The 20,177-nt window shown below is 37.4% G+C and overlaps 1 protein-coding gene and 1 non-coding gene across 2 annotated transcripts in view; both read left to right on the forward strand.

Annotated features, from left to right (window-relative positions):
• The window catches only part of LOC124167922, a 94,299-nt gene that overhangs the window by 62,457 nt on the left and 11,665 nt on the right, over positions 1-20,177 (forward strand). The window contains exons 3-16 of the mRNA XM_046545985.1: positions 5,279-5,425; positions 7,408-7,629; positions 8,484-8,672; positions 9,028-9,165; positions 9,542-9,784; positions 12,118-12,357; positions 13,638-13,874; positions 14,135-14,293; positions 14,430-14,616; positions 15,615-15,898; positions 16,941-17,096; positions 17,304-17,543; positions 18,162-18,632; positions 19,880-20,050. Of these exons, the coding sequence (XP_046401941.1) occupies positions 5,279-5,425; positions 7,408-7,629; positions 8,484-8,672; positions 9,028-9,165; positions 9,542-9,784; positions 12,118-12,357; positions 13,638-13,874; positions 14,135-14,293; positions 14,430-14,616; positions 15,615-15,898; positions 16,941-17,096; positions 17,304-17,543; positions 18,162-18,632; positions 19,880-20,050 (3,084 nt within the window). The remainder of the gene's footprint in view (positions 1-5,278; positions 5,426-7,407; positions 7,630-8,483; positions 8,673-9,027; positions 9,166-9,541; positions 9,785-12,117; positions 12,358-13,637; positions 13,875-14,134; positions 14,294-14,429; positions 14,617-15,614; positions 15,899-16,940; positions 17,097-17,303; positions 17,544-18,161; positions 18,633-19,879; positions 20,051-20,177) is intronic.
• Positions 5,523-5,596, forward strand: Trnan-guu. The gene has a single exon. It is a non-coding gene; the product is annotated as a tRNA-Asn (tRNA).

Here is a 20,177-nt window from a genome sequence, read left to right on the forward strand (position 1 = left end):
ATCCTTCGTTTATCTACGTTATCGCATGAATTACCTTAATTTCTTTAAGATTTTTCCTGCGGTACTTGTCTATCTTATAGACTGAAGCGGGTACTTAGAAGCTTTCAGGGGGGTCCCTTATTTAAAATATGATCAAATTGCATTATGTAAATCACTATTTTTTATTTATTAACGGTTATATGTTATTGTGGAATTACATTATTTTTAGATTTTCCATCATAAAAATGATTTTAGAAGTTCTTCAGGAGCTTTTTGAATACTAATTGCTGATGGAGTCTGCAAGTAAAGAACTTCGTCACTTTGATCTAAAAGATTTCAAAAGATTTAAATCAAATGCTGTGACCACGGGGGCCAATGTCCGATTACTTTGAACTCCGATTGTGGCAGATAGACTCCTATGTATTTTCTAACTTGTACTTAATGCTCTGGAAACTTATAAATAGTATGACTTCGCTCGCTTCCTTATGGGCGATAAAATATTCCCACAAATTGAATTCCTGCTCTCTAGAAATAATTTTATCGTGCGATTCAACCGTCATTACATTATTTTCATTCTCTTTCATTCGAGCCGATTGAATTCATTGTCGTGTAATGCCGCAAGACTGCAAGGTATGGACGCGACCAAGCATGCTATTGGAAATTCACTAGTAGTTGTTTGAAAAGTCATCCAGGATGATATGACGTGAATTAAAAAACTTCGCGTAATATGAACGTTGGATGTGTGACCACCAACAGAAACTCGGCATTGTGTCACGTACTTCAGATTTGCTACGAGTCCGATGCAATGTGAAAAAAGGAAATTGCTACCCGTGTTGTTACATATTTATTGCATCACTGTGGGAAATTCTTCGTGTGTTTTTCCGACGGCGGTTGTTCGGACATTTACGTGCCAAAGAATACATTTAGACAGTTCTTTTTTTCCACGAACAGCCCGGCGCATGTTGCTAAATAATTAACCTCGTCACCATCATTGTAGGAAACGTGATAGGCTTCTGGGTCGTTCATTTGTCTGAATGAGGGTTCGGGCTTCATATCCTCTGAGCAAGCACGTTGCCAGAAATTTACTTCGGGGGCAGGTGGGGTGCTTGGGTGGTATTTATACCGCTATTTTTTTCTCAATTTGCACGCATTCGTAAATCGCTAATTAAATTGAATAAGCTATAAATTTCGTTTGCATGGTGCTGAAATTAATATTCGCCGTTCGATTTTATCGAAACGGTCGTAGATATAATGGCTTGATCTCTAGAGGCGATTGTTTCCGAAATCTGCCTAATTTTTCGAAAACATTTTAAACCTTCCGCCTCTGGAGGTAGTATTCAATATTATTCGATTTTGACAAAATGTCGGATCCATCACCCTTTTCTCAGTCCACCACTTATAACATTGAAGAAAAGTTAGACGGTAAGTGCCACTGGCACAGTTATCTTCTATGGCTGGCAGTAACTATAAGGAAAAATAATGCCGTAATAATGGAACTTTAAGACTGTCTTAGAGTGTAGCTAGCTTCTAGCGGCCATTTATCATGTCATTTTCCTACCAGTGAGTCATATGCAAATATGTATTGGCGCACCCAAAAATATTTGAATCCCCAAAACCTCAGTCTGCGTTGGAGTTATACTGCCGTATAACTGTATCATTGTCAATTGATGTCGACTACGGTTTTTTAGACGACTAAGGGCGGGAGGGGTGGACCCCTTTCCACCCTACTACTAAATTGGTGCGCTCTTTGCCTATACGGGATGGAGAAAAATTATGTCGCGAAATTTTAAACCAGGATAGCTGATGCCTGTAGGAACCATAATTATTAATGATGTTTAGGTCGAAAACGCATCATTTTCAATCAAGAACAGAAACTTTGAGCGCTTGGCTCAAATTTTCTGTTCTTTTGCCTGTTGCCAGATGCTCTGGACAACTCATGAGTTCGAATGCTTTCTGCCGTAGATCGCGATTTATCCAAGGGACACGGCAATAGGGCAAATTCGCGGCCATTCAGAGCGCTTGTCTAAAAGTTTCTGTATTTTAATATTGGTGCGTTTTCGACCAAGACGTCATCAGTAATTTTCGTTCCTACTAGCACCGACTATCCCGGGCTCAAATTTCGTGACACTATTTTTCTCCAACTTATATATTTAGCGTAAACCGTTTCAGAAACTTTTCCCTTCGCAAGGGCTCTTGTCAGGCTATTAAAGGTTCCGAATGTGATAAATTAGAGGGCGGAGTAGGTGGAAGGAATTAATCATCATTCACGACGACGATTCCTCTTTTCCAGTTGCGAAAGACTTGAACATATTAGCATCGAAATTCGCATTCGAAGGACGACGACAGGTGTCGTCACCCGCTGCGCCTTTGTCGTGCCCCGCTCCCATTGTTGTGAAGTGGCGGCGATTATCTTCAAGGCGACTGCGATTTAATGACTGCTCTCCATTTTCGCTTGAAACACGAACGGATGCGCCGTGCATCATGGCGAGTTAATGCCCGTGACTTGTTTGAGGAGGATTGCTATCGAGGATGTTTCTTTTAACAGCTTTCTCTCTTCGGCGACGCTTTGGTGAAAGTTCCGCCCCTTAGTTTCAACGTGTGGCCACTGTAGGTAAGCTCCAGACTTGGGTCTTGACTCATCCCTGTTTTCTCTCGTTCTCACCCACCGAAGTGACGCTTATGAACTCAGCGTCATTCTCCGTCCTGAATTGTCAGCCCGCGAGGAAAGTTCGCATCTCGTATGCTAACGGTTTCGTTAGCTGGACAAAAATACTACATACAGGTCTTTCATTTAAGGATTTCGGTTCGCGGAAGGGAAAGTCTGGTTACGACGAAAAAAACCGTCATTCAGCCATTCTCTCGTGAGTTTAAAATTTAAAAAAATACCTAAGTTGTCGCCCACCTTTTATAAGGTTGGTGACGTCATTAAAGTTTCCATTAACTGACTCGTTCAGGGAGAACCGTCCATTGAGGGAAGAAACCACTCAAAAATTACTACGGTTCTATCGCTCATTGACGAAAAAAACATTCAGCTATTCTCTCATGAATTTAAAATGTAAAAAATACCTAAGCTGCCCATCACTTTTCCTGAGTTGATGACGTTATTAGAGTTTCGGTTCATTGACACGTCCAGAGAGAATCGGTCATTAAGGGAGGGAATCTCGCAAAACATTAAACAAAAGCTAAGTACGCAAGATCAATGTGCGATGCGAATGAATAGCGGTGAAGCAGAAAACCGTTTAATATGATCTCGTGATGCCATATACTTATCTATGAAATGATGCAGATTTTTCACCGCTATTAGCTCAAAAATGGTCAAAAGATTGACCAAACGGATTATTATGGGTCTCTTTATTTTTCAAACTCTATCACAATTGCTGAATAATACAAAATTGGTGGGCGAGCCCTTTGTGCATAGTGGACAGCAATAAAAGATTTTAAACATCTTTTGTAACGATTCTTATTGCATTATCTCCAATCTTTCAACAATATCCTATAAATTCTTTACCAATTCACACAAGATGGGATCTGCGTCACGTCGTGGAAACTTGTAGGAATACAAATAATTTTATTCAACTATTCTCCATTATTTAATTGCAGACATAGAGTTTTTACAAATTTGCCGCCTTAATAACGATAAAACTTATAGAAAACCTAGGTGAATCGGCGTAAGTTAAAAAGTCGTATGAAGTTTCATTAAACATTCGTTTTATTTTACTTACTTACTTACTCTTACTCCTGGGGCCATTCGAAACCTAGAAGGTCTTTGGCTTCACCAGCTAGGCGCCTCCACATTCTACGGTCTCCTGCCATATCCAGCTGGGCTCCCATCTTTCTAACATCCTTCTTAACTTCATCGCCCCAGCGCATTCTTGGTCTTCATACCGGTTTTTTGCCTTCGAGTTTGCAGGAGCAGTTGGCCTAGGAGATGAAAACTCTGAATATAAACTCCTGGTCCTCCAGGTCGGGGGTTGGTGGCAAGGCTAACGACCTCGCACTGGAAAATTTTTAAAAGTTCGGAAACACCAACAAAGAGACTCGGATAAGGACGGAACTAATGGAAAACGTTTTATTTTTTAAATTTATTTCATAATTTATTCTCGCATCAAAATACTATAACCTGAACCTCTGAATCCACCAGTCCTGTAAATCATATTTATCGCGCATTTTCAACGTATTATTTACATATATATTTTTTTATATCACGAGATGTGGGTCAACCCACATCTCGTGATATAAAAAAATATATATATATATATAATAAGGGGTCGTGAAATATAAAGTTCGTATTATTTACGTTGAGTCAGGCACTGGGTAACTCTAACCTAGTGTATCACATGAATCCCCATTAGGCACCCAATTACGATTTTGTTCCATCTTATTGCCTTTCCAGACTATAACTTTTAAAAGATTTATATACTCTACGGAAACAATTATATTATAGAAGGGATAAATTCAACATTCAATAAAAATGACACATCCTAGAACAAAAACAAATGAACCTTAGTAATTTACGAGATTTATTTTCTTTTTACAGTTACACTTAAATAGAAATATCCATCCTCAATCACATGGGCGTACCCAGCGAGGGGCAGATCCCCCCCTGAAGCAAAAATCGCAAATTTCTTTAAGGAAAATAATATTTTTTCAAGCAAATGATTTTAAAAACTAATAAATAACTGTTATAGTTACCTTAAATTGTTGATTTCATTCACCTTTTCCATGCTTAAATCTTACCTACAACTTGAACAACCATTGCTTGCCCCCCCCCCCCCCCAGTTTTGATCCTGGGTACCTCCTTGCTCAGTAAATGAGAGAATGAAGCATAAGGATAGTGCTTTTTTTATCAGCACGCCTGTTCAAAGGAATCTTTACTTCCGATGGTATTTAATTGCCCTCTCTCGCATAAAATAAACACAAGTAACTCTCATAAGTTGACGGAGTCCCGGTATAAAGATAGTTGGTGGTACTATATAGTACGGCCTACTGATCCCATGAGCTCACCGTAAACGCCGAAAATCAATCGAATTTGGGCCTCATCTAGGCCACGTAAAAATTCTGGGAGGGGGGGCGGAAGGTATAGGATTATAGAACCACAAAAGGCATACAAAGACACGTATTTTATATTGGTATTCTCAAATATGTGTTCTTATGTATCATGCTAATATGTGTAATTATTAAAGTATTTCTATCTATATCATAAGATTAAATTGTAGCGACTAAATTCAAATAACATTAAGTTTGGTCAAAATAAAGTAATTAAAACTTAATGTCTCTCTCATAAATTGTCTTTAAACAGCGCGCGGAGGTCACTGCCCATCTCTAAACCAATGGGGAGTCTGCCCGTCGCCACTGAGGCCGTGTTCGGCAGACGAAGTGTGCAGAGGAAGAGAAAAATGTTGCATGTCACCGTGTGGTCCTGCTTGTGTCAGCCCTTTATTTACAGGTGAGGCAAAATGGTCAATAAAAGTGAAAAACATCTGGGTCTTCTAAGTAGTGGGGCTTTGTAATAAGTACCTATACGGAGGCGCATTCACTCACCGGCCTCCGTGGCGCAATCGGCTAGCGCGTTCGGCTGTTAACCGAAAGGTTGGTGGTTCGAGCCCACCCGGGGGCGAAATTTTTGCCAACTTTTAAATGATTGCTTGCCATTTGCCATCATTGTATGGATGTTTTTTTTTGTTTACAGTTCTATATTTTTTTATTTTTTCTCTTTTTTAAATTAATTCTGAGCTTCAACTAATGCTACTTATAGGGCATGAATCAATAACTCCCAATTATTTTTCCAGATTCCAGAAATCTTTGTGTATTCGAATAAAATTAAAATAGTTATTTATCGCTTGTTGTTTGTTTTTATGAAATTTAAGCATTCACTTAGTTAAACTGTATGAAGGAAGTTGTACATTCACGTTTTTATAAATATATTATAAGTTCTCCAAATACAATCAAATACATATACATATTATATCAATATACTCATACCAAAATAAAGGATCCCTGAAATGATATTGTTGATTAATTAAATCGAGTTAATTTATTTATAATAAATACTTTTTATAAACTTTACAATAAAATTTTGCCTACCAAGACAATTTTTATGTGGCTTTGAAAGAAAATTATTAGTGGTTTGGAAGAGGAAGTGGTTTTCAATGTTGGGGCAGTCATTTTCCCTCTGAATTTTTTTATGGAATATGGACTAGTGGTATGTATATGTATTCATCCACGAAAGAATTAAACCTTTCAAATGAATTCTTGCACCTCCTACTAGAAATGAATCCCCATCAAATTCTTTGGCTATGGATCTGTGAGGCTGCATATATGTAATTGCTATTGAAGACAATGGCATTTTATATTTTTTATATTTTTTTGGAAAATTTTCATGGTTTGCCATCTATGTTCACAACATTGCTCTTTAGGTATAACAATAATATATGCTTTTGTCCTTTTTTTACATTCTCATTTGATTTTTATATACTCTTTTTTTTATATGTTATTATCATTCACTAAACATTTCCCATAAAGTCTCTTTCCCATTATAGTTCTACTTAAATTTAATAGAGATCTTCAAGTTTCTTTAGTGTATTAATCTCTGAGAAACGATCTGTTGCAGCCATGTGAATGCTAGTTACATCCCCAATCATATTAATGCATTATATTATTATCATTGGCTGCTATTTTCCAAAAGTAAAAATATTATTTAGCTATTTTTGAATTTTTAAAATGGGCATTTTTCAGCCTCGAGCCTAAAATGTTCTCTACTTTCAGCCTATCTTCATTCTATCATTGCATAATTGATCCCATTTGGTTAATTTCTGTTGGCAGTCGATTCTTGTTCAGCATAGTGTTTTAATGGTCTGGTAAATTTTCGACTCCCTGTTGATGGTATCCCCATACTATTTGACTTATCGATACCTCCACTGCACAAATGGGCAGCAATCGCCCACTGAATCAAATCTGCTCATCTAGTACTATTAGGGCTACTAAAGCGCATTTGATTTGGTGGGCTTTTGTTGAGCGTTTGTGCAGTGGAGATATCGTTATGCCTCCCCCAGGCTGATTTCAATTGATACGGGCTAACTTAAAGTTTCTGTGCCAGTTTTCTCATTAAGTATTGTGATAACACCTTAATATTTCTTGAATCATAGTTTTTTTTCTTTGAATGAATTTCACATCTGCTATGTTATGCTATGTATTTTTTACAGTTGTGCATCCTTTATTTGTGACATGTATTCCTCTAGGTTCTACATTTTACCCATTACATACATTTTATTGGCTGTTCTTTACTTTAAGTATTGCTTTTTTTAGTAAACCTAAGGTGATTTTTTCCTTTTTATGTCTTCTAACAATTCACCTAAATTTATTGCATATTTCCCTTTATTTTGTATATTTTGAGATGCATAATGGAATTGTGGTTTCTTTTTATTTAAGGTTGCGAGCAGTTGAGGTCTGAATCCTTAAGAAGAGCAAGAGCTCTTGGAGGGAGACATCATGTAAGAGTTCCGACTTGTGATGAGAAAGGAGCCTTTCAGAAAATTCAGTGTGAATTCAATGACTTAGAAACTGAAGATACTCCTTGCTGGTGTGTGGATGCCGCAGGCTTTGAAATCCCGGCCACCAGAGCACCATCAATGCGTGAAGTGAATTGCAGCAGTAAGTATGGAAATAATAATTCTTCCACAGATATATATGCATATAACATCTTCTCAGCCCCAGCTTTGATAACAAATCTTTTTTAGCAAATGTTTTATTCAATGTTAATCATGTTTCTGATTTTAAAGAGGATATTTTTCATTTTGTTGACAAAGTTGCCTAACTGGATCTCAGTGAGAATTTTGAAATTATGACATATGCACTGTTGTTGGACAAACAACTGTTATATGACTTGATGCCATTATGTATACCATTCTCCTGTAGAATAAGTCCCTGTCCCCCTCCTAGAAAATATTTGGTCATGTCAACCCCAAGGCCATAGACTCACCTTCCACCTCTATTCCATAGTCATTCTCTTCCTCTATAACCCTCTTTCCTCTCTTCTCAACCCCCTTAAACATGTGTATATTTATGACTTGCGAGAAAAAGAGAAAAATTTGTATTTTCTATTGGTAATGACACAGGATAAAACCGGCTGAGGTTGTGTGTACAGAATGAATCAGTATAAAATAGACAATGTTATCAATTTATATATTCAACCAATTATGATAGTCTCAGATTTGAGGGCTCAAAGTGGAGGGAGTTTTTGGAGCTATATCGCCCCCCTTTCTTCCTCAGAGCCAAAGTATACATATCCATGAAAATGAGATTTCTTATTGAAAATAATTATAGGGATAGGTAGGTTTGTGCGTTGGTTCCCAGTTTGAATGGTTACTCCTTTGTCTTAAATGTGGAATGTGAAGCAAAGCCTAAAGGAATTGAAACCTATATTGATAGAAATGAGCACCTCTCAGACATAATGTATTCATAGTTAAAAGTTTTCCATATCTCATCTCAGTTTTTTATATTTTCAGATCCGAGGCCTTGTGGTGGTCATACCTGCCGAATGCTTTGTCCATATGGATTTGAATTGAACCCTGAAGATGGTTGCCCCATATGTCAGTGCCATGATCCGTGTGCTGGTATCAGCTGCCCTGGTTCCCTTGAGTGCCAACTTGAAGAATCTGCTTGTTTGAGTCAACCTTGCCCTCCTATCCCTACCTGTAAGTTGTATGCTGTAATTTGAATTTTTATTGACTATTAGGGAACAAACGGAATAAGAAGTAGCCCAAAATATGCAGGTATATTATCAAGTAACTGTCTCTTTTGTTGAGGATTTTCTATATATTTTATACTTTTTGCTACTATAATTCCAATTATGCTTTTGGCAATTGCTCTTTTGAGTTCTTGTGATGTGTTAACATAAAAAAGAAAAAAATGCTCTTCCGGATAAAGCTGTTAAATATGTATCTATAATCTGCGCTGAATTTTCTCAATAATTTGTTCATGCTTCAAATTTATTCGTATTACCTCATTGATGCATCTAACTGCTTTCTTCATTTCAATATCATTCAATAGGCAAAAGAGCCCGCAGCTTGGACAACATTTGTCCATTAGGACCACCATTGAAAGTGGATGGAGAGCGGCCATTCCTCTGCGGAACCACTCCAGGCAAACCTCAGTGCCCACCTTTATTCCAGTGTCTTGTTCAGTCAGGTGTGTTTCGTGTATACAGTTAATGATCTTTTGTTTCCTGAGAATTAGGTTATAAAACGTTTGTAGACAATACAAGGCATGTTTAGAAAGTACAAATGCATACACGCATCAATTGGGCACTGAAAGTTTTCTGATTTGTTAAACTCATAAATAATATAAAATTTAAATTAATAAAATGCATGATGCAAATAAATGAAGAATTAAGAAAAAAGATTTATGCAAACTAAAATTTTCTCTTGCCAAATTTTTCATTTGACTTAATTAAAATCAGTCATATTTCATCTATTTAACCATAGGTATCTTCAAGTTGGGGTCTAGGGAGGTAATTACGCTCTACATTAGTAGCTCAATATTTTTTCGTTGTTGCCTTATGTAGGACATGATTATGGGGTGTGCTGTTCATCATCTATGCAGCTGGAGAAGCAGGGGGCCTGCCCTGCTGAGGAAGAGGAAGAGGGTGAACTATATCGGGAGGAAGAGAGTGAGCTGGATTCGGAAGGAAGGAGTCTCTGCGAGGGTTCTCTATGTGAATATGACCTGCATTGTCCAAATGGACTGAAGTGCTGTGGACGTGGGAAGGCATGTGGAAAGCGGTGCACTGCCCCACAGAATGTGACCAGTGAGTGTAGTATTATTTTTCTTTGCGTTGAAGACTACAATACCACAGTTAAACCATGAGCCAATCCATTGAAATGTCAATGGATTTTTTTTTTTTAAAACTTTCTCATTGATTTTCTCTTAACCCTTTCGAGACGGATAGAGAATCCTCTGTCCCCTCTGTATGGAGCATTTTTGCAGGACATCCGTTTTGAAGGGTCCCGCAGCCAATCTCATATATTCAGCTCCTACCCTTTTTGACCCCACTAAGCAGGAACTCCATGGTCCCTCATTACTGGGTTTAAAACCATGCTTGTGCCGTTGATTCATAGTCAACTTATAATTTTTTTATATGTATCAGCTACATGGATAATCGTTGCTTGCTCTTAAATTGTTCACTTTTAATTGAATTTCTCGCATTTTTCTGTGCATTTTCAAATTTTAAATGAAGCTTTACCATCAATGTTATCGGATTTTATGTATCAGTTAGTTCTATGTTGATGCTTATACTGAAATTGAGATACCAGTTAATATTTATGGTAGCATTTCATTTAAAAATTCTAAATTCTGCTCAGAAGACAAAGAATTCAATTCTAAGTTTATATTTTTTTGAGAAGGGAATAAATATTTAGTTCGAAAAATGCCTAAATTTACAATCGTGTGACCATGGTCACTTACCACCAAGAGGGGTGATATAAGACGAGGGGTCCAGGTACCTGCTCCCAGATTTCAAGGGTAAGACCATAGAGTAAGTATATATACTTACTCTATGGTAAGACCTGACTCCCACTGCGTTTGGTCCTGAAGCCAGGCCCGTGCTGGGCCACTGGGATACCAGGACGTATTCCGGTGCACCCTCCAGCCTGGAAATCTTTGGTGCCCTCCTGTTCTGAAACTGAAAAATTTTATTGTCAGATTACCAACATTGGTCAGTTAACTTGATTTCAATGATGTCTCATTTAACAGCATAATATACACTATTTTGAATAAAGCAAATAATAATTAAAATAAATATAATTCATTCAGGTAATATTTAATTAAATCTCAAGAGAGTAAGGATCAATATTTCAAAATTTATTTATTTTATTTCACTCCCCTATGTCGCCCGGTAGTCCTCCCCCTGCATAGTGGTGGTGCCTTCTGGCCATCAGGGGTGCATCTAGAAATTAAGGCTGGGGGGGTTTAGGTGCAACTAATCCCGGGGTGTGTGGGGGTATGCAATACCCACCAGGATAAGCAGTAGGTGCGAGATTAATAAATTGCAGATTTTTAAGATAAATGGTTCAAAATGGTGAGTTTTATGGCTTTATGATGGATATTGTATGAATCCTTCCACTATTCTATAAGTAATATCAATCCCATTAAGTAAAATGGATTAAACTTAAAAATTTCTCTGAGCTCTTGGGGGGGTTTTATCCCCCAAAATCCCCCCTCGCTGTGCCACTGCTGGCCATGGCCGTCCACAGCCCTTAGAAGTTGTCCAGCTCAGGCCTGCCTGAAACTACACTCCATGTTGCTGCAACTACCATGAAAGGGGAAGAGCAAGGTGGCGGATACATATGGCATTCGTTCCTTTGTGTAGGAAAATCTCTGACAGTTATTTCTGGATATTGTTTCCTTGATCAAGAAACGTTCTGCCTTATATTTCCAGCATTAGTAGTGAAAGGGTTAAAATTTACGAAGTTGAAGGCACCAAAAAATTCTAATTTTGGAATTCCAAGGGTTTTATTGATTTAACTGTTAATGAATACTGCATTCTGTAAAATGGAGATCATATCACTCATAGGGGCTGGCCATGTCTTCGTAAATCACTAACGTGGTGGATTTACAAATCAGAGGTTCTTATTTGCGGTTTTCCCTATGTTTTTGTGTTTGGGGCTGAGATAGTTTGTAAATTTGTGTCACTTTGCAGCGTTTCATAAATCTCAGGCTCTTCTGTGAATTCACTGCCCAGAAACATTTTTGGGATAACTGGTGATTTTAATATTACACTGCTCAACATTTTCCTTTTTTGATTATTTGGGCACTGAGGAGTAACAGTTTGTGATGTGCTATGTTCATTGATATTTATGGCGTAAGCTTAGCTTGAACTCTTCCATTTCTTCTCCTACTCTACTTAGGACTTCCTCATTAATTACTCAGGATGTGATGAAATGTCATGCAGTGAAATATTCATTGTAGAGGTGCAGATCTAGAAAATTTTCCAGAGCAGTAGCAAATTTAGTTTTTAAGATGACTAAAACACATTAATTTATTTGGGATTTTTTTTCATAAGAATGTCTTGTATGTTTACTAAGCTTTATATTTCATTCAAGCATCTGATTCATTCTCTTTTTCATCATGATTGTTTTTCAGTTTGTCTTCAGCAAAGAATGTTGGCCCAGCTGCTCTCCTCCGAAGCTGAGCGTGAAAACCGAAAGGGGTATGTCCCACAGTGCTCTCTTTCCACTGGAAATTTCTTGAGACGGCAGTGTAGTAGAAATCGTCTCATATGTTGGTGTGTCGATCCGATTACTGGAGTTAAAGCCCATGGATCAATGGGGCCAGCACAAAACGTCAAGTGTGATCCAGTATCTCCCAAGCCAGTGTCACCAAGTGAGTTGAAGTTTTACTTTCCCATTTTTCCTCCATCTGTGTTATATTATATGTTCCTTCATAGGCACATGTATCATTATTTGAAATTTAATTATTTTTTCTACCCAATATTAATGGGAAACTGAAGATATGTCCAAAAAACTGAAAATCAGCACATTAAATTGAAGCAGTCAAAAATTGAAAAATGCATGTTATGCCTGTTTAGCTTATGCGTTTGTGCCAAATGTGCCTGATATTTTTGGTGTTTTCAAAACTCAAGAAACTTTATTTAATAATGTTCAAAAAGTATTTTAGAAGCTTTGGTTGCATAAAGCTATCACCATTATCACGATTGGCCCTCGTATAGGTGCATATTTACTTTGTTCATTGACATTTGGTATGTTATGTTCTTGGGTACTTATATCACCTGTTGTCACCATAGGCCATGAGATGAACCATAGAACATGAACTCAATCTCTATCACACGCACAACGTGTGAAGAATGATAAATGATACTGATGACTCCTTGAAGTGAATATCGATAACTGGAAATCTATTTTACAAGGTTTAAAAATTGTTACTGGAGGAGATTAGTCTGTTTCTGTGCTATTAATTGTGTTCAACCAATTTAGGGTAGGAATTTTGCTGATTACTATGAAATTTATGCATTTTATTCAAAATATACATATTTCGTATTTTTCGTAGCTTTTTAATATTTGTGGAAATATAAGGATTCTAGGCATGGCTTTCTCTGCAAATCTCTTTCATCTTTTTCCTTGCCTTTTTTTGATGGGATTGTGACCACATATTTTCCACCGTGGAATATTGATGAAACTGCTGCTATCACGTGCAAGTGCATTATTTAAGTCACCATTTCATTGATTGTTGCAGTTGCTTAATGTATAGAAAATCAGAAACATCTAGGGATATCCAAAACCGTATATCCTCATAGGATTAATGCCATAGAAAGGTACCTCAAACCTTACAGAGGTGAGAATTAACATAACATTTTGTGAAGAAATCCACATATGTAATCACAGCTCTATTTAATAGGCTATGGCAGAAGTAGAAATGAAGATATTATGTTGTATTAAGATATTATGGAGCAGCCTTTAATGATTTTTTTTTCACTAAGATCACTTGAAAGGATGATTTTGTGAAGGAGTGACAGATTTTTTTGTTTTTCTCACCTAATTGCAATGTAGCAGCAAATGTGATTTTATGCAAAAACCAATCAAATCTCTTATACATAATTTTTTTTAAGCAGGCTAGAAATAATATTGTAATATTTCTTTCTGTAGGCAATGAACTGGGGTCAGCTCGTTCCGGTGCAAGAAGTCTATGTGATACCCATGTTTGTGCCCAGTTATGTGAGTTTGGATTCAAAGCCATTCCAGGAGATGGTTGCCCATCCTGTGAGTGTGAGGATAACCCATGTTCTGACTTCAAATGTGAAGCTGATGAAGAATGTGTCACTCAGCAAGCAGTGCCCAATTGCCCCGTTGGAGACCCCTTGTGTGGATCTGTGCGACCTATTTGTAAGTTTAATTCATCTTAAACTTTGACAAATTTTGAAACAAGCCTAAGAAGTGGGCACTGTAACTCCATCGATACAAATAAATAATCCTTGCCAAAGTCCGATGTGGAGGCAGCTGAGAATAAAATCATGAATCTCCCTGAATATTCTCAGGATCAGGGGTGCAGCTAAGAATTAAGGCTGGGGGGGGGGGGTTTAGGTGCAACTAATACCGAGGTGTGGAGCATTTTGAAGTATTCCTGTATTTTTTTCATTTTATAGGCCAAAAGAAAAAGGTTTCAGATGAAGAAGCATCACCTGAAATCCGCATATCAACAAAAGAAAATAAGAATGAACTGGAGGATGTGAATGAACCTGAAATTGCTGAGAACAGTCATGAAACTCCTCAAGATGATCTGGAGAATAGACAGACTCCTACAAGTATGTCAAAAATTTTCTTACTAATTTTCAAAGAATTAAAAAAAATTAGTTAACCTTCGATTATTGAAAAATTGAGTGATTATAAGGTATCAGCATACCAGTATTAAATGCTTGTGTTTGTTATGATTCTATGCAGTGTGTGAATACCTGAGAGATTTTTCATCACAAATGGAGGCATCAAAGGATGGAATGAGTTTGGCTGTACCCGTACCTTCTTGCAATTTGACAGATGGCATGTACAATGCTATGCAGTGTGAGATCCGCTTTGGGGAGAAGCAATGCTGGTGTGTCGATGAATTTGGCACCGAAATTCCTCGCACAAGGTAATTAAGGAAGCTTTTATTCTACTCTAATTATCATAAGTGTGTTAATAGCAAGATCTAATTTCCCATACCTTTTGAGTGGTTTCTGGTAGGAATGTGCCAATTCTCAATACCTATTCTTGACACCATCAATTCCTGCAACTTGGTATCAGCATCAAGAATCAATCGCTTAAAACCCACACCAATACCTGCGATACCAATATGAAACATGACTGATTAAGTACTGGTGCTTCACAATGGCCAGCTGCCATGGTGATTGCCATCTTTTTTGTTGTTCTAAATTCATGGCTTTGTATTTTCATGTTGATGAGTATTGAATCTATTGAACTACTACCGATATGACCACCATAATTGAAATTCCAATTTTTATTTCTTACTTCAATGTGTGTTGACAAGCAAGTCCATTGGCTCAGTATTTTTTTAGACAAAACTTTACCACTTAGCATGCAAAATTGCACAGCTGCAAACTTATGCTGTGTCTTGTGACCTTCCCTCAGCAGTGGGGAATGACTGCAGGTCATTTAGAATCAGTACAAGAATTTACAGCCGGAATCCCAGCTAAGCCAAATAATTTTTTCATGACAAATTTCACCCATAGTGTAAATTAATTTGCACCCGTGTGCATGAGTCTGTACCAAAATACTTATTTAATGTAGCATTTTACTGCAAGAACGCCTCGGGAAGGCCTTCTTAAATTTACGGAACTAGTGAAACTCATCCTATCAAGCCACAGTGGACATAAACAATAGCAGAAGTTTATGCTCTGCAGAAAACATAGTTCTTTAATTGGTCATGTAGACAGAGTTTTGAAAGTAATGGTTCTTTAGCAGCTTACTGAAGAAATCAGTCTCTTATAAATTATATTTTCACATATCCAAAAACCATATTATGTATTATAATTGTTATAGCTGTCTTTATGCTTAGCGATAATTAACTACATATTTAATATTCAGTATGTGTCATCTCACCAATTATTACACTCTGGTAAATTCTTACAGGGGTGATGGAATTGCCAAGGAAGACTGTGTTCAGCTTCGGGAAAGCTTGGATTGCCTTGGCCTGACATGCCGTCTGGGATGTGATTTTGGTTTTGTCCTTGATGATGGTGATGAATTGGGGAGGACTGAGGAAGAAAGGCTTGGAACAAGGTGTCCCAAGTGTGAATGTCGAGACCCTTGCCTCGGTGCAAGTCTTCCAGGTGGCCGTTGTGGTCCCGAATTTGACTGTTTGTTGGCTGAAGTGGAATGCCAGCCAGGAGATTACTGCCCTCCAGTTCCCTCATGTAAGTGTTATTCATTCACTCACTTATTCACAATTAAACCCAAAGGTCAGTTTGGATGGGTAGAGCTCACCCCAGACTAATGTAAGCCACAGGCATAAGAATTTCTCTCAACCCCTTGCGCTGAAATGACGATTGTAGCTAGTCATGAACTACCGGTGCCAAATTGTACAATGACAAGTGTAGCTCTTCATCAGATTTTCATAATTTCAGTGCTATATAAGTATTTTTAGAGTTTAACAGTGTTAAAACATCCATAATGTACGTATATACATATCCATACATGCACATCCATTATTCATATTTCATGAAATATATGATGCATTTGAAGGAATATAATGATGTTATATGAGTAGTGATAGCTGTGTTCTCAATATTCTTAAGGGAAGTGTGTTTGTTTGTGAACAATATGAAATGATAATCGCTTTTTATTTCACTGTTCTAAGTTGATTACAAACTACAAAATATCATCATATTGCCTATCATTCTATTAAAAAAACTAAAATAACAATAAATAGAGGATAGGATCACGATATTCAAAAAATAAATTGAAGTAGAAGGAGTTCAGCAGGATAGGGAATCACTCTATCCATTATGCTGCCACACATTTCCTCTGAGCATAATTAAAATTAAAAAAAAAGGCAAATATGTGTTATCAAATCTTTAAAGGTCTCCCAACTCTGATATATGTGGCATATTTGATGATACAAACTCACTCGCTCTGTGATTCAACCTGAAAGTTGATTTGGATAGGTAAGGATAGAGTTCATCTCTGACTAAGCCGCATATGAGTGAATTTTGCTTAAGCAAGGTAAGGAGGCCAGTTCCATTTACTGGGCAAGGGCTCTTAAGAAGTCATACATTTAAACATAATGCAGCAGACATGGTCATTTTGATTGGAATGAGAACCATTTTTAGAAGCCCTGAATACTTTTGCTCAGAAAACACTTGAACTCCCATCTTATTCCATTTGCAAAGAGTGCAGTCCACTTTTTCAATCAAGAGTAGTTTCCTTATCAGCTCCATTTACTTTCTTTTGTTGTAGGTGTGAGAAAGAAGCCTGGACAGTGCCCATACCTTGTTCCTCCTGGCACAGGATCCTGTGAATATGAATGCCGCACAGATCAACATTGTAATTCAAGTGCAAAATGCTGTTCCAATGGATGTGGTACTCAGTGTGTTCAGCCATTATTTTTATCTGGTATGTACAAATAGTTTGGTTTTGCCTTAAAATAATTCGATTACTGAACATTTTTGTGGATCCATCACTTTTTGATAATTTAAATTACTTTATGCCTTGCATAATATAATGCCATGGGATTCCCTTATACATCCATGAGATATACAAAGGATATCCCAAGCATCCATTAAATATTCTTCACATATGTATTTTGTTTTCTGCATCTAGCTTGTCAGCACCAGAGAGCAGTGATGGAGCAGAGAGCAAGGGAAAGTGGTATACCAGCCAGACGTGTGTTCCTTCCTGAATGCCTTGAAGGAGGTGGCTTTGCTCCTGTCCAGTGTCATCCATTAACGAAAGAGTGCTGGTGTGTTAATGTGGGAGGAATGGAGATTCCAGGGACAAAGACAACAAATGGTGTGAGGCCTAAATGCCCGGGTGGACCATTTATGCCAGCAAAACAAACTGGTGGGTCAACGGATATTCTTGGAGATATTCTCAGTGGAAAGCATGTACATACATAATTACTCATTAGATAGTGCCTCTGCTATAAAAATTACTACAGAGTTCTTATTGGTTTGATGTATGAAATAATTATATTTTACATGTTATCAAAAATTTTTATAATTGGTATTCATTCCTGATGAAAACTGTTCATCTATTATAGATACTAATTTTCATTGTAGGGTATGTTAGCCATTTGTATTTCTATCTTCTCTTAACTTTGGTGATATTGTAAAATAAAATTAATTAATGAAATTCTGTGAATCTAATGCCAGATAATGTTTCAAAAGAAAAATCAAAGTCTGTTCTGGATACTGTAAATGAAAGCCCCAGAAATGTTTCTGTATGAAATTTATGTCAATGCTTGGATTGAATTTGATAATGTCTCTTTTGGCTGCTTATCTTGTTAGTTTTAATACACTTACAAAAGTCAGAACCAGTAGTACACAGAAAATGGGAAACGTACAAAAAAGTAACATCACTCTGTATCATGAAAATAAATGCAGACAAAACAAACCCACATAGATGCACAGATTTTATTCAGAATGCTAAAAATCTTATAATTTTATTGTTCCATTGCAGAAGAGAGTCAGCCTGATACCAGTGTGTTGGAACCAGAGGGTAACTCTCAGGTTGAGTTTATTGGGAACAATGGCCATCGTGAATGCCCTAAGTACAAATGCACTGAAAATTGCCCCCATGGACGACTTCCTGACTCTCGCGGTTGCCCAACGTGCACTTGCTACGATCCGTGCGAGCAGAGCGTGGAAGGTAAAGGCAAAGTTAAGTGCTCAGAGGGGGAAGAGTGCAGGGCGATCAAAGTGCAATGTGTGGATGAACCATGTCCCCCTGTTGCACTATGTCTGCCCAAAGCCTCCAATCCCTGCGTGTCTTCTGGAGGTCACCCTCTCTTGTTAGTGGTTCCACCTGCAGTGACAAATGCAAGTTCCTCAAGACCTGTGACGTGTGGACCAGAAGGGGACACTTGCCCATCAACGCATAAGTGCCACCTCAGTCCTTTCGGGGAATATGCTGTTTGCTGCCCAAAAACTAGTGAGTCTAATTTCAATCTCATTGCAGGTTTTTTTAATTTGTGGAATTTGTTGGTTAAGAAGTGCATGGAATAAAATATTAAAAAATGCCCTTGCAGAAAAGTTATAATTCTTATAATATATACGTAGCATGTTCCACATTTGTAAACGTAGAATATAGTACTTGAATTTTGTTTATATGCTCCCTCTTGAGAGATACAGTATCCAAAGCCAGTGAAAGATCTGCCAGTGTATTCTGGCTGGGTGAGTCTTGGCTTGGAGGCGTTCCTCTGCGTTGAGTTGTCCATAGGTGATGACAGTTTCTCCAGGTCAGAACAGTTCTGACCTGAAGACGCCATCAGGATGGCTGGAGAAACTGTCATCAGATATGGACTATTCAATGCGGAGGAATGCCCGAAAGCCAAGACTCACATGGAGAAACACTGCAGAAACCTTAGATCTAATCTGGCTGGGTATTCTCTTTAGTTAATATGTAATGGCATTAATAACAGTACCCTAATCACATGGCACATTCACACACACAAGGATTTTTTAAACGTTTATTTAACTTATTTATAAGAAATTTAAGATGCTCTTTTGATGATACTTAAACATTTTTATGGCATTTTTTCCATTGCATAATTGAATGCAATGTTTATTACCAACAGCTTGTGGCTTCACTTTATAAAAGTAACCAACATTCATTTTGGAAGAAACCTCGTATTCTTCTACAGTATTTTTATGGTGTAACCAAATCATTTCACAACTTTAAAGCACCATCAAGGAATTCAATCATTTGTTTTCACTGTTGTTGTTGCTGACAATAGGGGATCTAGAGAGGGGCTAGGGGACTTCAGTCTCCCTTGGGGTATATAATTAACACTAGAAAAAATGATAATTTTGTTCTGTTGTTGAATATAACTACAAATGTACATAAATGTTTGTTTAAAAAAACTTAATTCTTTGAAAAACTAGTAATGAGACAAATTTAAATCATTGTTACAAGTGTCAAAATTGTTAAAATTTTGGTAACCCCCTAGACCTCCAATACTGCTGGGAGGTTACCCCACATATCCCCCACCTAGCCCCTGATCCATATTCTGGATCCCCCTCTGCCTGCTAATGACGTCACATAGCAGTGCAGCGTGTTGGTGAAGTAATAAAAATACTGGAGAAGAATACAAAGTTTATTCCTAAATTTAAAAAAAATACAGCGGCTGTCTATGATGGTAGATAAACTACAAACATCACATTTATATTTTATAACAGAGGATTCTTGCTTGGAACCTGCTGATCCCGGGAGAGAGTGCTATCAAGCTCCATCAAAGAGGTGGTACTTCAATACTAATGCCAAGCGGTGTGTGCAGTTTTCATTTGAAGGCTGTGGAGGAAATTTGAATAACTTTGAAACTGAGGAAGCTTGTCGATTAGTCTGCCCAGGTAATTAAGTATCTTTTGATCTTTGAAAAAGAAAATGTTTATAATTTGACTTAAATTCTGGCTACTTTATACGCTAAGGAGATCATTGTGATGCAACATATACAACATTTGGTATTATTTTTTCATT

This window comes from Ischnura elegans, chromosome 11 (assembly GCF_921293095.1).
Source record: "Ischnura elegans chromosome 11, ioIscEleg1.1, whole genome shotgun sequence".
Lineage (NCBI taxonomy): Eukaryota > Metazoa > Arthropoda > Insecta > Odonata > Coenagrionidae > Ischnura > Ischnura elegans.